At 34.3% G+C, this 21553-nt stretch overlaps 1 protein-coding gene across 18 annotated transcripts in view; it reads right to left on the bottom strand.

Annotated features, from left to right (window-relative positions):
- ADGRL3 (adhesion G protein-coupled receptor L3) overlaps positions 1–21553 on the bottom strand; it is a 491846-nt gene that overhangs the window by 95844 nt on the left and 374449 nt on the right. For all 18 annotated transcript variants that reach the window (XM_063108120.1, XM_063108118.1, XM_063108117.1 and 15 more), the window contains 4 exons: positions 18703–18886; positions 17659–17781; positions 10042–10250; positions 8929–9105 (listed from right to left, as the gene is read on the bottom strand). In XM_063108120.1, coding sequence (XP_062964190.1) covers positions 8929–9105; positions 10042–10250; positions 17659–17781; positions 18703–18886 — 693 coding nt within the window. The remainder of the gene's footprint in view (positions 1–8928; positions 9106–10041; positions 10251–17658; positions 17782–18702; positions 18887–21553) is intronic.

Below are 21553 nucleotides of genomic sequence, written 5' to 3'. Positions count from 1 at the left end.
TCACCAAATCCTTAATTTTCAGCTGCTCTCTCTCTCTCTCCAACTAATTTTGGACATATCTCCTCCTCTCATGAACTTACAAAGATATACTGTGAGCGAGGTGCCAATTCTCCTCCTCAAAAAGGTGAAAGGACTGTCCTCTCCATCACTAGGTAGGTTAACTTTCCTCTCCTCCTCCCTTTCCTACACAGAGATAAGTAGAAGGGAGAATTCATAGAACTTTTCTCTTCTTCTTCCAATAATTTCCCCTACTCACAGTAACTACATCGGAACAAAAGAGGATCTAGGCAACTGGTGGTCCATTGTAGATGGGAGGAAGTAATATGGGGGCAGCATTCTTCCTTTCCTGTTATTTGTCCAAAAGAGCATTAGATTTGAGGTTGTGTGATGCTCCACGAGCCATGGTGGTGGGAAAAGAATTCTCCATCATACTCATTCATATTTTGAAATGCCTATTTTCTGTCCATGGCATGCAGGTGAAACAAAATTCTAAATAACTCTCCCTTTGGTTACAGTGTGGTGTTGATAACATCAAGGTCAAGGGTTTGGATCCCTTTACTGGACAGCAGCACCCCGCCCCCTGCCACCACCAGAAAATAAATAAATAAATAGATAGATAGATAAATAAATAAATAAAGTCCTTTCTTTGACCTGGGAAATTAAGAGATGTGTGTTTGCAATCATCTTGTATAGGAGGATAGGAGTGAGCGGGTGAGAAATGTGGCAGTTGTCATTTCTTTAATTAAGAAAAAGAGATATGTTGCTTCTTGGTAGCCTGGGCAAAACCTTAACCAACTCTAGAAAATCATAAATTGTTAAGAACAAGGTCTAGGTAGACAGGAAGCCAGAATAAGTAATGCTAACTGATCTCCAAGGGCTTGAGATTGAGAGGAACTAACCTAGTTATAAAGATAACTGATAGTGCAAAATACATATTTCTCAGTGCAAAAACTAAACACACCTTTAGGAAGTATGTACATCATTCTGGGCCTGCACATGGCTAAAGTTTCCTTGTTAATAAATATATATAAAATTGGTAGATGTAAAATATATTACATATGGATATGACAGATTATGTTGCTCCTCTGCTCAAAACTCTCCTGTGGCTTTCCATTGGACTCAGAGTAAAACCCAAACCCAAAGTCCTTCCATAGCCTACAAAGTCTTCTGTTCTAGACCCTCTGGCCTTCTGCTAACATACTCTCATTCTTTCCATTCCAACCACACTGTTCTCCTTACAGTTCCCCAAACACAGTAAGATCACCCATGGTTCAGGGTGTTGGTCTTGTTTTATCTGCCTGCAAGAGTCTTTACCCAGATGGTCTGCAACATGATCTCTTATTTTCTTCAAATATCAGTTCCTAATACTGAACTTGGAGTCTAGTTGAGTAGGAAGAAAATAAAACAGCATACTAGCAAATAAATAATTTCAAATTGTAATAAATCTATGAAAAAATATACTAACTAGCTTTTCAATAAGAAAATCCAAGAGTAATTCTTAGTTCTAAAAGGTTGCTAATTCTTTTTGATAAAGTTAATATTCAAGAGAATTAATATAAGAAAATTTTATATTTTTGAAACCATTTTTTTCATGGAATTTGCCATATTTGGAGGGTATTCACGTTTACTATATACCAGTTATGATTTTTAATCTCTAACTATACCTCCATCACTAAACTATAGAGAACAAATTACAAAATGATCATAAAAATTTAAAAATGGAAGTGGGCAACCTTTAGCATTATACAGTAAATATTTTATTTTCCACTAATAAAGCCATTTCTTAAACTTGTAATGTAACTTTCCTTTGGACTTCAATAAAAAATATTCTTTTTGAAAAACAAGTACTTTCCTTCTTGTGCAACTGCAGAGCATAGCAGTGCAAAACAACCTAGTGTTTTCTTACAGCCTAGGAAAAATTTAGCCATAAAATATTCAACACAAAGAATCTGTGGAATGGAAATAAAAATTTCCAAATTGTGGCTATTTTGAATCAATACTATATTAAGAAAGAAATACAATGGTTTCAAACAACAAATGAATGCCTGTACTTTGACTGGGGTGAAGTGAAGTGGGGATGATAGGATATAACACGTTTAAAAAAAAATAAAAAATTAAGATATAATCATCAAACTAAGGGAAGTGAAGCCTTTAAAAAAAAAAATCAATATCAAGTTGAACTGACGGGAGAGAGTAGGTGGACCTTTCTTTTTATTACTATCTTCCAAAGAATTATAATTGAATAGAGGAAAGAGCTATAGGTAATATAAATTATAATACCCTTTTCTAAAGCATTTGTTATTGAGCTCACAAACCACAGTGGAAATGTTAATTCAATTAGTTTGAAATGTATGCTCCTGCAAACTAAAATAGTCCACAGACAAAGGGTGTTCACAAAAGAAAATAAATGTTAAGAGATGAGATAGACATTAGGATTTACTTTTTAAAGAATAACACTACATGGTCTCACTCATATGTGGTATCTAAAAAAAAAAAAAAAAAAAAAGTGGTTCTCGTAGAATAATGGATGGTTACCAGAAGCCAGGAGGAGAGGAAAGTGTGTGGGGGTGGGGGGAGGGGAGAAGCGGTGGACTAACAGGTACAATACTATGCCATCTACTCTAAGTGAATCATTGTGCACTACATACATGTACTGAAACAACACACTGTACTCCACAAATTTATATATGTAAATGTTAAAATAAAAATGAAATTAAAAAAAAACATTCTGCTAAACAACAGAGAAGTAAACCTGTAGGGATTCCCAGTTACATAAACGTTTTAAAATACAGTAAATACTAGCTCAGTTTAGTATAGAATTACATTTTACAATTAGATATCGGATGTTCATGTAATTGAGTCTTCAGAGGTAACCCCTTATAGCAATTGGTTTTGCAGTTTATTAATCAAATAAAAAATAATCCTTACAACATCAGCATTATTAAACTTATAGCCATGTAAAAACAAAAATGAAGACAAAGTGAAACAAGACACCTCATGGAAATTTAAGAGGTCGCTTATTATCTACCATGTTTTTTCTTTTCACGGATTCTGTCCATTTCAATCAAGAAGAGTTGTTACACACTGCATAAGGCAGAGGGCTGAAAACAAGAACCAAAGACAATTCCTAACTGGGGGAATTCATACTCTGGAGAAGACAAACACATTTCAAGAGAATATTATAACATAAAGTGATTAGAGGAGAGTACAAACTGTTTTGGAAACACATGAAAAGAAAGTTAACTTTTACTGAGTACTTATTATGTGCCATATAGAGTTCCAAATCTTTAAATCTGAATAATTTCAGGGATTTCTGAAGATGCAGACTAGAAAACAGCAACATTTGTGACACATTAAAAACAATAATTTCTGTATAGAATGTAAGAGGCAGAGAGTATGTTTAATCTGTGGAATGCATGTATGAATGAATAAATTAAAGAAAACAATGAAACAAAAGAGGCTATAAAATAATTTAACATTCAACTCTAATGATAGCTTCAACTTTTTCCAAATCGCAATTAGTCATATTTTTCATAAATCTCAATATTTCAGAAATAATCAACATGAGGATTTGATTAGTTTTCCTTCTATCAACAGCAGGGTCCTTTGTACAAAAATATTAATTTAGGTTTCCTAAGGTCTTTGTCAGTTCCAAATTATAAAGTGCTATATAACTGCAACCAAGAGGGGAAAAAAGTACCATTAAAAAAATAAGTGATCATCTTTCATATGAGAGATTACTTATTAATGGCAGAATATGAAAAACCCTAAACAAGTTTACAACATAATAATGCTTACTTATGGACTATGAGATAGCCAGGTATAACTAAAATTTTATATAAAGTTCTCACATATGCAATTCTAATAATCTACACATTTCTTTAGTAAAATAATTCTTTCCTCCAACAGAAATCCATCACTAATTAGTTTAAGTACATTTTTTTTGTACTTTATTGTCATGCACTTTTAAAATAATTGCTTTAACGTATATTTGTTCTTTGATATAGTATAACCACATGAATTAAATACATGTATTTTAATAAATGTATTAAGCATTTGCAATATATGTATTGTAATCTGTTTAAGTTATACTTTAAATTTTGAAGAATATATCTGAGGTACAGGTAGTCAGTAATTTAAAATATGTTTACATTATTTTTTATTACCATCTAGTTTGAGAATTAAGGACTAGATCACTGAAAAATGGCTACTCACTGTTGTCTTATTCAGAGCTCTGGTGCTAAATAAAGGGTGTTGAACAAATAATCAATATAGGAAAAATTTAAAATTTAGGGAAAAAAAGCCAAAACCAAAAAAAATCTACCCTAGCCCACCACCCCCTGTTGTGCAGGAAAAAAGTAATGCTAGTGAAAAGATGAAAACTCTTCAGAGTTCATATTTAACGTCTTGAGCAAGCTTGAAGTACTGGAGTGGAAGCATCCCCTTTTTATCTTATCTGCCTAAGTTGATCTAGCTACAATCTCTCTTAGCAACCCATTCGAAAATCAGTCTTAACACATGTGTCCCTTGATAAACTATAAATTCCCTGAGGCTGGAGGCCTTGCTTTACTCTGCACTATGTCTTGTGGAGATGCAGTGATCTGAGCTTTTTAAATTATGTGGACAAGGAAAGCCTCATGGAGAAGATGCCATTTGAGCAAAGACTTGAAGGAGGTGAGGAAGCTTGCTATGTAGCTATCTCGGGGGACTGGGAGGAGGGAGACTTCTGGTCTAACTAGAGCATACCCGATGTGTTTGTGGAAAACAAGGAGGCCAGAGCAGCTACAGCCAACTGAGAAAGGGGAAGAGCAGTAGGAGAGGAGGTCAAGAGATGCTAATAGCAACCAGGATTTGAGATTTTGCTCATACTGAAGTAAGGAGTCACTGGAGATTAAATCAAAGGTCAGAAGTACCTATTTGCATGTTCAAGGGTCTGTTTGTTGAGACTATATCAGAGGAGTTACATGATCTAACTCACATTTTAAAAGTATCCTTCTGGCAATTTATGCTGAGAACAGACTTAAGGGAGACGAATAAGAAAGCAGAGAGACCAGTGGAGGGGCTATAGCAAAAAAGTAGAGGGGAGATGATAGGGGCTTGAACCTGGTGGTAGTGATGAAGATGTGAGAAGAGGTCAGATTCTGAATCTGGCAGGATATGGTGATGGGACTGTGTGTGTAGGATGAGGGAAGGTGATACATGGTTTAGAATCTTATTTCCTGAAGGACAGATAGCCATTCACTAAGATGGCAGAATATCAAAAGTGTAGTTCTAGCATTTTGACACTTATTAGATAAGTCTAAGTGGTTATTTCAAGTCAGTGGTTCAATCTACTAGTCTGGAGTTAGGAAATGGAGATTGAAACACGGGAGTCATTAGATGATGTTTAGAGTCCCATGACTATAGGAGACTACCTAAGTAGAAAGAACAGATATCTAGGATTACAGTTGGGGCCACAGCAACAATGAGAGGTCATGGAGATTAGAAAGAACCAATGAGGAAAGCCAAGAAGGACCAGCTGCTGAGGAAGGAAGGAAACAAGAGAGAGTGGTGCTCCCAAGGCAAAGAGAAGAAAGTGGTGCAAGAACATGGCCAATTCAAATTCTACACATTACCTCACTAATTACATCCTACTCATCCTTCAGCACAGGGAATTTCTTTGACAAGACTTGTCTAAGCAATCCTGCCAGATAGATGATCCTCCTCTATGTCTCTAAGTAATAGAGGGTAGACCTCAGCTATCATTCTTATCAAAATTACGACTGCAGCTGCAGCTTCTCTTCTCTTCTTTCCCCATCCCCAACTCCCTACCCCCTCTCCCACCCCCAAATTGTGAATTCTTTGAGAGTCAGAAATTTCCAAGGGAATTGCTGGAATCTAGTAATATATCTGATAAACAGGAAAGAAGAAGTTCCACTTATTGAGAGCATACTGTGTATTAGGTAACAGGTCAATAAATTTATGGTGTTTATCTTAACTTAGGTGCTCAAAACATGTTGATAAAAGAAGGAAGGAAGTGCTGATGAACAGCAGAAATAACACAGATGATAGACAAGGGCAATTCAGTGCACAGCGAGAGCCCTGGAGAGAAGAGGGATGCATCAGGGGACCACAGCTCAATGTCAATAACTATCAGGATTATTCAGCTAATTCTTTTTGCTTTCTTTCCAAAATAGTCAAGCAAAATTGTCCAATATAATTTTGTTTCCTTTATAGATTTTCCTGTAGAGTTAGAAAGTATCAACTAACAAACGTAAATATCTCTTCCACCTGGCTGCTGTATTTCTCACTGTGTATGAATAAGTTAGCGTTCTGTTTTAGACATTAGTCTAATGTAAGTTTGGTTAGTGTGTTTCTATTTAGACTTCTAAGAATGATCAGTCTCCTCATTTTCTGCTTTTCTTTGATCACTAAAGTGCTAAAATCACGTTGTGAGATAAAAACGGGGCTGACTCAGGCAGGTACAGGAGACTGTAACATAAGAAATCCAGTACACACATACGTGTGACTGCTAAAGGAAAATATTGATTTCCATTTATTTTTTCTCTTGTTGACACACAATAATGGTCACAGTCATGAATCTTGTATAATGGACTGGGGAGAGGTTGTAAGGCACGATATTTTGTTGTTGCCTCAAATTGCTTCCACTTTTTTAAGTTTGAGTTTATTCCCTAGGCAGAAAAGTAGAATCCCAGAACCAGAGTAACAAATTCCATATTTAAATCTACCATTTGATAGTGTAGCCAATCTTGCTAAACTGGATCAATTTGTGATGCTCTGACAAGACAGTGTTTGTAGTCCTTTGAAGACCAATATTTGAACTGTGCTGACACAACTAAGGTAATTTTACTTTTAAATTGCTAACTGGGCATAAATTTGGACTTCCTCTGGGATACCTACCTCTGTGTCTCTAAATTCAAGTCAAAAAAGTTCTGGATGAAGTTATTTGCATCAATGACATAAGATAGGTAAAACCTTTGCCATAGTTTTCTCTTTTTTAAATGTGTTGGACATTAACACTTCCTGTTTTACAGACATCAAGGAGATGAGAATTTACATCTCATATATAATATAATTCATTAATCTAAAGTTTAAAAATCATCACCCCTAAGATTTCTCCTAATTTACGCATTCAATTTTCCCACAGTATTCTATGCAAAGTTCATTCTTATTGCTACCTTACTACACAGTATAGCCATTTGTTTCTGTCTCATCTAAAAAGCTGTAAGCCTTTAGAGGGCAGCGTTTATATCTTACTCTTTATTTTTATATTACTAACACTTAAATAGGTCCTGAAATGAATGGTATCCTTAAAAATACATGTCATTTCACATTTCATTGAATCTTTAAAAATGATCACCTTGAAAATACCATTTATCAATTACTAATCTTGAAAGCTAAGTAACATTACTTACATAATAAAAAATTTTAGTTAACTGTATGAAAGAATGTTCAGTCTTTGCCAAAACCATACCAAGGATGTAAGTACTCATTTTCTTTCCACGATGATATGTGTATCAAATAACTATGACAGGCATTATAACAAAAAATGCTATGAAAACTAAGCTTTAAATTTTGCATGAAATGTTGACACTATGACTTACCCTTCCAGTGGTAGTTCTAAAGACAAATCTTGTATAAATTATACAAGATTAATAATCTTAAATAATCTCAAATAATAAAGTTAAATCGTGCAAGTTAAATTGTGTTTAACTTATAAAAACATTTAAACTGTAGAAAACTATATTTTAAATTTTTAAATGTAATTATTCTTTAATTTATGACTTTTAAAATTTTATTTATTTATTTATTTATTTGGAAGCTGGCCAGTATGGGGATCCAAACCTGTGAGCTTAGTGTTATAAGGTTGTACTCTAATCAACTGAGCTAACTGGCTAGCCTCAGTTTATGACTTTTTAAGTGTTCAGAAAAAAATATATTCTTTTCATTGAATATCTCGTTGGAAAGTTTAGAAAACAGCCCATTTTTTATGTCTCATCATTTATACAATCTAGCTTTCCTCTCCTGTGATGAGGGAAGCAAGATATTAGCATTCTTAATCATCCCTGGCCGTGATGTATTTTGCTTGGAACAAAAACAGAAGTTTCTAACACTGTGTTTCCACAAGTTGAATATCTCGGCATTAATCTTACCTATCCCCAATGAAATGACCTGCTTAGTGATTTTGCCTAAGTTTCCAGGCCTAAGACTTCTAGATTCTCATGGTACAACATTTCTACACTTCATAGTTGTCTGGGTTGAGTTGATGTCCTGAAACCCTTGTCTTCCCTTGCAAACCCATAATCTCCAACTCTCAACCCTCTACACATATGAGATCCAATCGCACTGGGAAGAAACTGATGGAGCCAAGTTAGCCATGTGACTGACTTGGGAGACTACCTATCACCTGGATTTTTCCTTAGAATAGTGTCTTCTAGAATGGACAGAACCCTTTCCACTACGTTAGAGCTTGCCAAGCCCTTTGCATTACCATGCTCTGTTTTATTGTGCTTAACAGTCGCTTTCCTAAGAGCTCGTTTGACAGTATTTAACCCCATGCATAGCTCTTTAGTCTTCAACCTACCCAATACCAGCTTCCTAATCCCACACCATTGGCCTTTGGTCCTGCGGTCCTATCTTACTTACCCTTTTCATAAAGTTAGGGTATTACGTTTATCCATATAAAATAAAAGCAGGGAAACTAGAGGAAGTTTATCAAGCAAACTTCAGTTTTATGAACAACATTGAAAGAACCAGTTCTTTGAATCATCCAGCAGGATATGGCTTGAACACCAGAGAGTTCCTGGCTACAATTACTGTGAAAGTGGAAAAACACTGAAGCATGTCTGGCCCATAGAGTTAGGACTATTTACAGTTAGCAACTTGACTGTATGCTAAAGCACTTTCATTTTATGGTATACATCTTACCTTAACTTCCACATGTGCCATCAGTACTGCAAAATTGGTTAGGTGGTTACAGGAGCATGTAGTGTGTGTCTTATTTGTTGTCAGGAGCCGACAGCCTTGCGTTGACCAATAACCTGTCATTGTGCGCTTGGAATAGCTCCAAAATGAACAATTAGGGTTGAAATTTTCCTCTGACTGCTACAGGGGGAAAAAAGAAAACAATACAGCAAATAACTTCTTTCTGATCATGTAAATTAGGTAGGTATTTTCCTTTACAAGTGTTTTCATATTAAGTGAGCCTCATGAACTCTAAGCAAAATTAAAAAGATGTTATTTGTCCCCTCTGATTAGAGGCAAGTTCACTTTATTTTTATCATTAATATTGAAAGAACACTAGTATCAGTTTTGAGAATCATATCCATTAATTTACATTGCAAAGTAAAGAAGTTAATTGCTCTAACAACCAGCTTCTGAAAGGATGGTCTTCAGAAATCTTGGTTGAATTTACAACTACAATCTTTATACATACACAAAAATATATCTTCACATAAAGACATAATTATCTATAATATATATGAAACCATGTCCAGTTCCATTGAATATATTGTGGCTCTTCTTTAAAAAAAAAAAAAATTATTGTGTATACTTAAGGTATACAACATGATGTTATGGGACACATAAATAAACCTTTTATTTGTATAAACAAATAAAAGGTTACTATTATGAAGCAAATTAACATATTCATCATCATAGTTGCCTATTTCTTTGTTTTTGTGAAGAGCAGCTAAAACCTACTCATTTAGTACAAATCCCAAATGCAGTACAATTTTATTACCTATAGTCCTCATGTTGTACATTAGATCTCTAGACTTGCGCTAGTTCTTTTTAATTATGGAGAAGTATTTATAAATCCATCTATGAATATTTTTAACATAGGTATTTATATACACAAGAATTATTCTCCTCCTACAAATCTCATTCCTGGGGAAAAAAAAATCACCAGTGCACTTTATAGATAATGAGTTGCTGTATGTCAACAGAAAACATATTAAAAGAAAATTAATACACTTAATATTCATGTTATAATGGATATGGGTAATGTGAAGAACTAAACTTAACATGCCATTTTCTTACCTTGATATGTTTAACAGTAAATACCACAGGATCAGCCAAATAAACCTTATTACTGAACTCTTTGTTTATTGCTGCTGTAATAACAGGGGAATTGACAATAACAGAATGATTTGTGGACATAGCTTCTGTCCCCAACTTCATACTGGCATTCTCCGTGGACAAATAAGGACCCAAGTTGTTATATAGGACAAAGGCCACTCGGATCTCTCCTAAAATAAAAGCAAATGTGAGTTATAAATTGGAAGGAACTCTGATTAGTTTGTACATTTTACCTAGTTAGTTCTAATTAGACGGTAATGAAATCTGTATAATATGGATTCACACAGAAAACACCAAGCATTCATTTCAACCAAAGTACCAAATTAGTCATGAGGAAAGGAAAGTTAAATTATGCTAAAACAACTACATATCAGTACTTAAAAAATGAACCTCAATCCCTATCTCATTCTACTCAAAACTGAATTCAAGATGGATCATAGACCTGAACATAAAAACCAGAACCATAAATCTTCTACAACAAAATATAAGATAATAAATTTATACTGTGAGGAAAGCAAAGATGTCTTGAATAGGACCCCAAAAACAGTAGCCATAAAATGGTAAACTGAATATTATCAAAATTGAAAATTTGTGTCTATCAGAATATAACATTAAGAAAATGAATAAGCAAGCCACACACTAGGGGAAAAAATAGGACTCATGAATATATAAAGCATTTCTACTAATCAACAATAAATAACACTAAAATTGCAAATTTAAAAATTTTTAAATTTAAATTAATTTTTTTAAAAATTTTAAAATTGTAAGAGACATAAATATACAGTTTAGGACAAAAAGATAAAAAAAAGGCCAGTAGACATATGAAAAATAATCAGTATCATTAGTAGTTTGGAAAACATAAGTTAAAACTACATTGAGATACTCATTTCATGCCCACTAAAATCTTGAAAAGTTGAAAAGACTGACCACACTAATGTTGATAAAGATGTGCAACAATTGTAACTCCTGTACACTGCTGGTTGAATGTAAAATACTTCTACTATTTGGAAAAATGTTTGGCAATTTCTCATAAAGTTAAACATACATCTACCCTTCCTACATAAATGAAAACATATATCCACAAAGTAAGAAACTTGTGGAAAAATGTTTATAGCATCCTTATTCATAATAGCCCCAAACAAGAAACAACTCAAATAGGAGAACAAACAAATTACAAAAATATTCTATTAATATAATAGAATATACTATGTACCAATAATGAACGAACTATTGATAGATGAAAAATCATGAGTGAATCTCAAAAATATTTTGCTAAGTTAAAATACCCAGACAGAAAAGACCACATATTGTATAAGTCCAGTTATATGAAGTCTAAGGATTGGGCAAATTTTGTGTATAGAAATAGTAATGAGAAGAAAATTTCATTAGTGTGAAATGGAGGTTGAGAAGACTGGTAAGAGACACTAAAGAATCTTCTGGGTAAAACAAGAGATTTATTTTCTTGTTTTATGTGATACTACCCATGTATGTACAACTGTCAATTTACTCAAGCTAAATGCTTTATGTGCTTATATTTTATTGTATGTAAATTATATCTCAATTGCAATTTTTTTAAAAAACAAGGATTCAAATCTTTACTTGTTTTAAAACTAAATTATCATGGTATTTTGAGGTAACTATCCCACAAAGTCACCAAATCCTTCCACCTTATTTTTTCCTTTATGACAATCTCTTAAATGCAATCCTCTATAAATCTAAACTTCTTTTAACATGTTTTTTTTTTTTTTTATTGTACCATTTCTTTTCTTAAAAAAAAGTCAAGCCCTATGTCTTACTTCTGGTATAAAGGCATATCAGTTCACCAAGAGACAGACACTGCCCTAACCACTGTGGTTACTAGAATGAGGAGGTCACAGTCCCTATCTCTGAATCTTAGAGTCAAGTGAACAAAGAGAGATAAAACAGAGAGTCAAGTGGGAAAAAAGACAAAAAAAAAAGTTTTAATTAATATATTTTTTTTTAAGGAAGGGAGGCTGTCCAATATCTAAATTGTGCTCCCATGATGGGAAATTCCTTACTGTCAGGGATTTATAAACACAATATAAATAGATATACACTGTACTTGCTTTCCCAGCTTGCCTTGCAAAAGGGCTGTTGTGGGCACGTCAGCAGGATGCATCCAATCAGATGCAGTAGCCTCAGACTTTGGATGAGGAGCTACTGACACAAGCAGGCAGGAGGTGCAGCTGCTGCAGCAGCAGCAGCAACAGCAGTTACTGCACCCAGAGTTCACTTGCAGTAACAGTGGCATATCACAGCAATGATTCTGTGATACGGTACTGGCTGCTGTCCGCCTCCCTGCTCTAATATACTTTCTAGGCTTGATTCTACACCCTTGTTAGTGATGCTATGAGCTATGCATTATCCTTTCAGTGATCCAGCAAAGAGATTATGATGAGAGCTTCGTAAAGGAAGAGGACATTCCTGTCTAATCTGTATCTGTTAACATAGCCCTAAGCAGATAAAAATAATTCACTAAACACTTCTTTATATGTTACAGCATAGAATTTAATTTTACTTCTTTTACTCTAGATTTAGTACAAGGTGCTAATTTTCAGAAAGCTAAACTTAAGAACATCCATGCATTTTTCTTGTTGATATTAACAACTTTTACTTTAATTGACTTATAATTGGTAATAAGTCAGACCAATTTTCACTATGAGATGGCATGATGTTGCCATCCTACCTTGTTTTACCAGTGCAGTTAGTCACACATAAATTGTTTTGATTCCAAAATTAATGCTTAAATTTAACATTTAAAAAACTACTATACACTAATTCAGCAAACACGACCAGCTCTACAAGAAATCCTCAAGGAGTCCTGCATCAGGAATTCAGAAAACAATAATCACAACAATGAATACAGGAGAAATAAATCCCACTGGTAGAGTACATAAGCAAATGAAAAAGAGAAAAAAAACAATATCACATCATCTAAAAAAATCAACAAACTGAAGACAAACAACAGGGAAAGAAAGAAACAAAAGATACTTAAAACAACCACACAAAAACAATTGAATGACAGGAGTTAGACAATACCTTTCAATAACAACCCTAAAGATAGATGGATTGAACTCTCCATTCAAAAGACAAAGAATAACCAGATGGATTAAAGAACTAGACCCAACTATATGCTGCCTATAAGAAACTCACCTCACCTGTAAAGACTCACACAAAGAGTGGAAAAAGATGACTAACAGTGGAAAAAAAAAGACAAAGATTAATAGTGGAAAAATAGATAGAAAAAGATATACCACACAAATGGAAACCAAAAACAAGAAGGAGTAGTTATTCTTATATCAGATAGAATAGACTTTAAGACAAAAACTTTAAAAAGAGACAAAGACTGGCATTATATAATGATAAATGGATCTATCTAAGAAGATGTAACAATCATAAATATACATGCACTCAACATTGGTGCACCCAGATATATAAAGCAAACAATATTATACCTAAAGAGAGAGAGAGAGACTCTAATTCAATGGCAGTAGGGGACCTGAACACTGCTCTCTCAGCATTGTATGGATCATCTTGGCAACAAAACAAAAGAGAAACACAGGATTTAAACTACACTTTAGACCAATGAGACTTGGTGGACATATATAAAAAACTTCACCCAACATCTAGAGAATATACATTCTTCTCATCAGCACATGAAACATTCTCCAAGAGCAACCACATATTGGGGCACAAATCAAGTCTCAACAAATTTTTAAAAACTGAAGTCATTTTAAGCATCCTCTCAGGCCACAATGGATTAAAACTAGAAATCAATACCAAGAGAAACTTTAGAAATCATACAAATACATGGAAATTAAACAACATACTCCTGAATGAGCTATGGGGCCAAAAAGTAATTAAACAGGAATTCAAAAAATTTCCTGAAACTAATAATAATGACACATCATATCAAAATCTATGGGATAATGCAAAAGCAATACTAAGAGGAAAGTTTATTACAATAAATGCTTACATCAAAAGAATAGAAAGCCTTCAAATAAACAACCTAACCTCAAAGAAAACAAGAACAATTCAATCCCCAAGTTACCAGACAGAAAGAAATAATTAAAATCAGAGCAAAACTAAATGAAATACAGACCAAAAGCACAATAAAGAAGATCAATGAAACAAAATGTTAGTTTTTGAGAAAATAAACAAAATAGACAAATCATTAGTAAGACTAACTAAAAAAACAAGAGAGAAGACCAAAATAACAAAAATCAGCAATGAAAAAGGAGACTTCACAAATCAGTAAACGGGATACACTACACCAACAAAATCAAGAACAAAAACCATATAATCATCTCAATAGATGCAGAAAAATCATTTGACAAAATTCAACATTCCTTCATGATAAAGACTCTCAGCAAATTGGATATAGAAGGAATGTATCTCAATACAATAAAAGCCATATATTACAAACCCACTGTCAATATCATCCTGAATGGGGAAAAGCTTTCAGCTTTTCCTTTAAGAACAAGAACAAGACAAGGATGCCCACTCTCACCACTCTTATTCAACACAGTATTGGAAGTATTTTCCAGAGCAATCAGACAATAGAAAGAAATAAAGGGCATCCAAACAGGAAAAGACAAAGTCAAATTGCCCTTGCTTGCAGATAACATGATCCTATATATATATATAGGATCCTATATATAGAAACCCGCGAAACTCCACCAAAAGACTCATAGAACTGACAAAGAAATTTAGTAATGTTGAAGGATACAAAATCAATATACAAAAATCAGTCGCATTTTATACTCAAAAAATGAACTAGCAGAAAAATAAAAATCAAGAAAGGAAGCCCATTTACAATACTCATCCCCCAAATGAAATACCTAGGAATAAATTTAATCAAGAAGGTGAAAGATCTCTACAATGAGAACTACAAATCACTGCTGAAAGAAGTTACAGAGGACAAAAAAAGATGCAAAGACATTCCCTGTTCATGGATTGGAAGAATCAATGTAGTGAAACTGTCCATACTACACAAAGCCATCTAGAGATTCAATGTGATCCCCATCAAAATACCAATATTCACAGAACTATAAAAAACAATTCTAACATTCACAAGGAACAACAAAAGACCCTGAATAGCCAAAGCAATCCTGAGCAATGAAAATAAAGAAAGAAGCATTACACTTCCTGATTTCAAATTATATTACAAAGCTATAGTAACCAAACTGGCATGGTACTGGCATAAAAACAAACACTCAACGGCCAGCCCATGGCTCACTTGGGAGAGCATGGTGCTGACAACACCAAGTCAAGGGTTCAGATCCCTTTACTGGTCATCCTTTTTAAAAAAACAACAACAACAAAAAAAAAAAAAAAAAAAAAAAAAAAACACCAGACACTCAGACCAATGGAATGGAATAAAGAAACCAGAAATAAACCCATGTATTTACAGCCAAATGATCTTCGACAAGGGCACCAAGAACACACAATGGGGAAAGGATAGCCTCTTCTATAAATGGTACTGAGAAAACTGGATATCCACATGCAGAAGAATGAAACTATATCTGTACCTCTTGCCATATACCAAAATCAACTCAAAAGGCATTAAAGACTTACATATAAGACCTGAAACTGTAAAATTCCTGTACGAAAACATAGGTGAAACACTCCAGGATTTAGGGCTCGGCAAAGACTGTATGAATAAGACTCCAAAAGTACAGACAACAAAAGAAAAAAAATAAACAAATGGGATTATATCAAACTATAAAGCTTCTGCACAGCAAAGGTAACAACCATCAACAGATTGAAAAGACAACCTACAGAATGGGAGAAAATATTTGCAAACTATAAACCCAACAAATGATTAATATCTAGAATATATAAAGAACTCAAACAACTTAACAGTAGCCAAACAAATAATCTGATTAAAAAGTGGGCAAAGGAGCTGAATAGACATTTTTCAAAGAAGGACATACAAATGGCCAACAGGTATATAAAAAAATGTTCAACATCACTAATTATCAGGGAAATGCAAATCAAAACCACTTTGAGGTATCATTTCACTTCAGTTAGACTGGCTATTATCAAAAAGACAGAGAACAAACGCTGGTGAGGATGTGGAGAAACAGGAACCCCACTGCACTGTTGGCGGGACTGTACATGAGTACAGATATTGTGGAGAATAGTATGTAGGTTCCTTAAACAACTAGAGATAGAACTCTCATACAATCCAGCAATCCCACTGCTGGGTTTATACCCAAAGGAAGAGGTATCATCAGGTTGAAGGGATACCTGCACTTTTATGCTTATTGCAGCTCTATTTAGAAGAGCCAGGCTACGGAACCAATTGAAATGTCCATTGATAGATGACTGGATAACGAAAATGTGGTAAATATACATAACGAAATACTACTCTGCCATAAAATACAATGAAATTCTGCCATTTGTAGCAACATGGAGGAAACTATGTTGAGTGAAACAACCAAGGCTCAGAAAGAGAAATACCACATGTCCTCACTCATAAGTGGGAGCTGAATTAAACAAATAAAGAGAAAGAGAGAGAAAGAAACAACAATCACAATAATACATTGAACTTTTAGGAGAGAACAGAACTGTGGTTACTAGAAGTAGAAAGGGGAAAAGGCTGGTGGAGGCAGAGGGGGATTTATGATAAATTGGTTATGGACACAAAGAATGATTCTAATGATGAATAAACTAACTATCTTGATTTAACCATCACACATTGCACACAACTACTGATAGTCAACTTTGCACTCCATAAGAATGCATAATCAATCACATGTCAATTAAAATAAAGGAAAAAAATGAAATAAATAGTACACCAATTAATATGACTAATATAGATATATTTCAATCTTCATGAGCTTTGTGGCAAAAAGTTTACTCACTTTTCAGTACATCCTTAGTATGTTGATGTGCCAGGCTGCTCTCATGGAGCTTACTTCCCAGAGGGAGAAATATGTTTTTAAAATTTTAATATTAGTGAATCTTGGGACATACTTTCTTTATAAAATTATTTATTTATTGGATTTTAATTATTTTCAGTGAATTCAATCTAGAGTGAAGCTAAACTGGCCTATATTTACCAGTTTCATTCTCCAAAAGCATCTTCTTTTAAATTTTCTCTATGCTTTGCAAACAAACAAACAAAAACAGATATGATCTCAAAAAGAAGTTGAGTAAAGAAAAAAATCCCATGTAATATTATAATTACAAGTAAACTTTCCATTAAAAATTTTACAAGCTAAATATGAAAAATCAGTAACAGATTACTCCTTTCAAGGAAAAACGATCCATCTGGATTTTGGTGTTTATAATTTTCCACATTCAAGTCTTTGACAGCTGAAAAATAACAGAACAAATTCTAAATCTTATTGAGAATTTTGTAGCATAAATATTATTGTAATATTGTTGATATAGTAGATAATAAAGGAGGGGGAAGAAGAGAAAGAGAAAGAAAATGATATATGGAGATTGGAGAGTGAGAGCTCTTAGTGGATCTAAAATTTAAAGCCAAGAAGAATGAATTGATGCAAGTTCAATACCATCAAATTTAAAAATTAAACTCTAACCTACCATTTCGGCCATTTTGCTTTAAAGTATTTGCAGAAAGCTGGATAGTGCTTCCATGGCCTATGTTTTCTGGAAATTTTAGGTCTTCTAAGTTTCCTTCTGTGCTCAGCCTTGCAACTTCCAACTCTGTTAACAGCAAAGAGATATCATTGTTCATTGAGAAATGTACCAAAGCTACAATAATTTCCTAAATCACTAATATTTCTCAAATCAAAACACTGGAATTTTTGTTCTATTTTTCATGGTTTGTAGTAGTTCAATCTCTAAGAAAGTATATTGTTAATGTTTTAACTTTTTTTCAAAATAAAGCAAATAAAAGCTATTAAAATTATGTAAATAATAGAAATGTATCAGTAGTAGAGCCTAAAATTTAAAATTCAAGCCCAAATCCTTATACTTTGTCATTTGCTTTAAGTTAATTTTCAAAACATTATTTTTATTTTATGAATTAAGTAAAAATCCTTTTATAATCTAGAGCTGTATGATCATATCTACATTGATCGATCTTTAAATCTAATAAATTTGGAACAGCATTTTCAAATCTTCAGAAATAAAACTATTAGCTATATCCTAACCCACAATAAAAATAGATAAATACTTTATATGAGACAAATAACTCAATTACAAAACATTGTTTTATCATCTCTATTCAAACAACTTACTTTTTTATAGTACATAATTCAAAGGTAATATTACTATAACTAAAATCACCCATAAGCCCTTCATTACGAGGATGGAATTGTATATAGTACAATATATACATAGATACATACACATATAAAAATTAAAAAAAATAAATAAACAGACCTCACTGCAAGTGATCTAAGCTAATAAATACAACCTAAGAATATCCTAAGGAGGATAACATACATATTTTTGACTCTTCTAAGCCAATGATGTGTTATACCCTCCTAATTTAAGAAAAAGAATAACATCTCCATTGAAATAAAGCATCATTCATATCTGGGGCATCAGAAATACTTTTTTCTTTTCCCTGTGTTGCTATACAAGGGTGTCTGGACCTTTTGTATAACAAAGGCCACTTACTAATATTGTCTGTGTTCTCCCTGACAATGTCAGTCTTCAAAAGGTTATCAGCCAGTACAAAAGCACTTTCCTCCACAGTGTCAAGCAACATGGTGGCTGCACGTAGTTGATCACTTGTAGTCAGGTCTCTCCACGCATTCAAAGCTTGTGGCTGGAGGAGGTTGTTAACTGTCTCGACCATTGCCTACAACAGGATGAACAAAATGACAGAGGTCTCTAGTGAACCCACATAGCTGTCAGAAATCCAGGTGAACATGTTGCCCAGCAAGCAAGGATCAGCAGTGTGCATGAGTTCAGTATTGTCCCAGCCTCCCCTGTGACATGCTGCAGCAGAAGCATTCATTATCTTATTCTGTAAAACCCTAGCTGAGACTTTGCAAGGCAAGAGAAAAACCTTTTTGTTTGAAGGACAACAAATAGAGCCATGCTTCCTTCTTAGAATCAATAACACAGGCTTCAATAAAACTATGATCATATAATTACTTGGCTGGGGAACTGTTGACAAGTCATTTAAACCAACAGTTTTACCACATTACCCACAGAAAATGATTGTTTTCTATAAGTCATCATAAAACTGGATGCTGAACATAAAGATTAAAAGGATGACTAGAGACGGGACAATATAAGACATTGCTGCTTGTAAGTTGAGGACTCACTTAGCAAATTTTTTTTTTTTTTTTTTTTTGCCAGCTAGTAAAATATCAGAATGGGAAAAATATACACTCCCAGGGGCTTTTGATATGTTATGCGTGGACAGAAACATTCTTCACACTGTTCACTATTAGGGAGAAGAATAAACAGTTGGACCTCACTACCTATGGCCTTCAGGTGTTTTTCCTTTAAAAATATCAGCAGTAGGTACATCCACACATAGACAAAGCATCACATTTCTCATGGCTTTATCCACAAGAATCATCTCTGTAGTTACAATTTATATATTTCCCGTGGTTTGCTTTATGCTGTAGGTTACAAAGAAAAAACGGTTCTCCTAATAAGGTCTTGGGTTTCATTCAAACATAGAGAATTGCAAAATAGAAAAATATAACACCTGCAGTTTGAAAGTAATCATCCCTGAACCCGTTCATTATGAAATATGCATCTAACCCAGAAATAAAGTTGAATGTTGAATAAATAGCCAACACAGACACAGTTTCTAGGCAGCACATAAGTGTTTTAAAACAAGACTCACATTATTGACACATTGGCAGAGGGACTGGGAGAGATGGGAGAAATATCCTTTACACTGCAATGTTTTCTTCTGGCTGGTGTTTTCATAGTAACCAAGTAACAACTGTTAAAAATTCAGCTTCATAATGAAACACCTTGGCTGCCAATTAACACCAGCTTCAAAAACTAATTTGCCTTTTGATAAAAGTTATTTTATTTGATATTTTCCCAGCTATTCCAAATGTTGGCCAAAAACCAACATAACTAGACTTTTTAGTAAAACAGTCCTACTCACAAGTTGCACAGTTCACATCATTTATTTTTTATTTTTTATTTTATTTTATTTTTTTGTCTTTTTCGTGACCAGCACTCAGCCAGTGAGCGCACCCGCCATTCCTATATAGGATCCGAACCCGCGGCGGGAGCGTCGCTGCGTTCCCAGCGCTGCACTCTCCCGAGTGTGCCACGGGCTCGGCCCCAGTTCACATCATTTAAAACACACACACACACACACACACACACACACACACACACACACACACACACACGAATCAAAAAAATCTCTCATGAGTCTAAAGACTGGACTTTTGAACATAGTGTGCTTGACTCTGTCATTTGCTGAGTTTTAAGCATTACCTAGTAGCCAGACTAAAGTATTTCTGGATCACAACAAAATGATCTGCTTTACTGGAAATTCTCTATAGGGGTAATGCCAACAGGGTATGCCAAAAATGAGGTGCCAGATAGAGAGCAACCAAAAAAAAAAGTTTAGATATTTTCTGAAGCCAAACAGAGAACACAGGTCTCTTGAATGAAAAGAATTATTCTTTCTGATTAGATGATCCTCTGAATTCATGAGAAATACTCTGAAAATCCTACATGCAATGGAAACTATGCCTGATCTTTTGCAGAGCAGCCATTTTAGCTGCTAATAATCTTAATTATTAGTTAATAATTTTGCATTGATTAATTTAAATCTTACCTCCAGGTAATTTATTGAGCCTAATACAATATTTCTGTTCTGCCCTTCATTGTCTTTAGTTTTTTAATTTAAAAAATGTAAAATAGGAAAAAAAAAAAAAAAGAAGCAACTATAGTCAACTCCAGGAATGTTCTAAATAAGAACCTGTTTCAAGACTAACTCATGAAGAAATAGAAAGTCTGAATAGGCCTATAACTAGCATGGAGATTTAATTAGTAACCAAAAACCACACAACAAAGAAAAGCCCAGGACCAGACAGCTTTACTAGTGAATTCTACCAAACGTTTAATGAAGGATTAACAATTCTTCTCAATTGCTACGGAAAATTGTATTGCTATGCTAATTGTCTGTCTAGGCAATTCATAACTAAAGCCAAAATGTTTCATTATTTTAGTTACACTAAGTTTTCCATTTATATTGTCAGGGCTAGGGGTTAGGGCCCACAGACCCTTCAAACCCATTGTACAGACTAGGTCACAAACCCCTCACATGCCAAGCTGATCACCAGACCCCTCACACACAAGTCCACACTAAGTAATTGGGGAAGATCCTGGGAGCCATTGGCAGATGACAGGAGCTCAGTGCTCAGCAATAGCAGTGGCAGCTATGGCTTCCTGGGTAGTCCCAAGGGCCTCGGCAGCAGCAGCCTCTAGCAGCAGCCTCCCCATGGCTCCCCTGGGGCATCCCGGAGGGCGGGGAGGA

The sequence above is a fragment of the Cynocephalus volans genome, chromosome 9 (assembly GCF_027409185.1).
Source record: "Cynocephalus volans isolate mCynVol1 chromosome 9, mCynVol1.pri, whole genome shotgun sequence".
Taxonomy (NCBI): domain Eukaryota; kingdom Metazoa; phylum Chordata; class Mammalia; order Dermoptera; family Cynocephalidae; genus Cynocephalus; species Cynocephalus volans.
The sequence above is the reverse complement of the archived record's forward strand: the minus strand, read 5'-3'. Positions and strand labels throughout refer to the sequence as shown.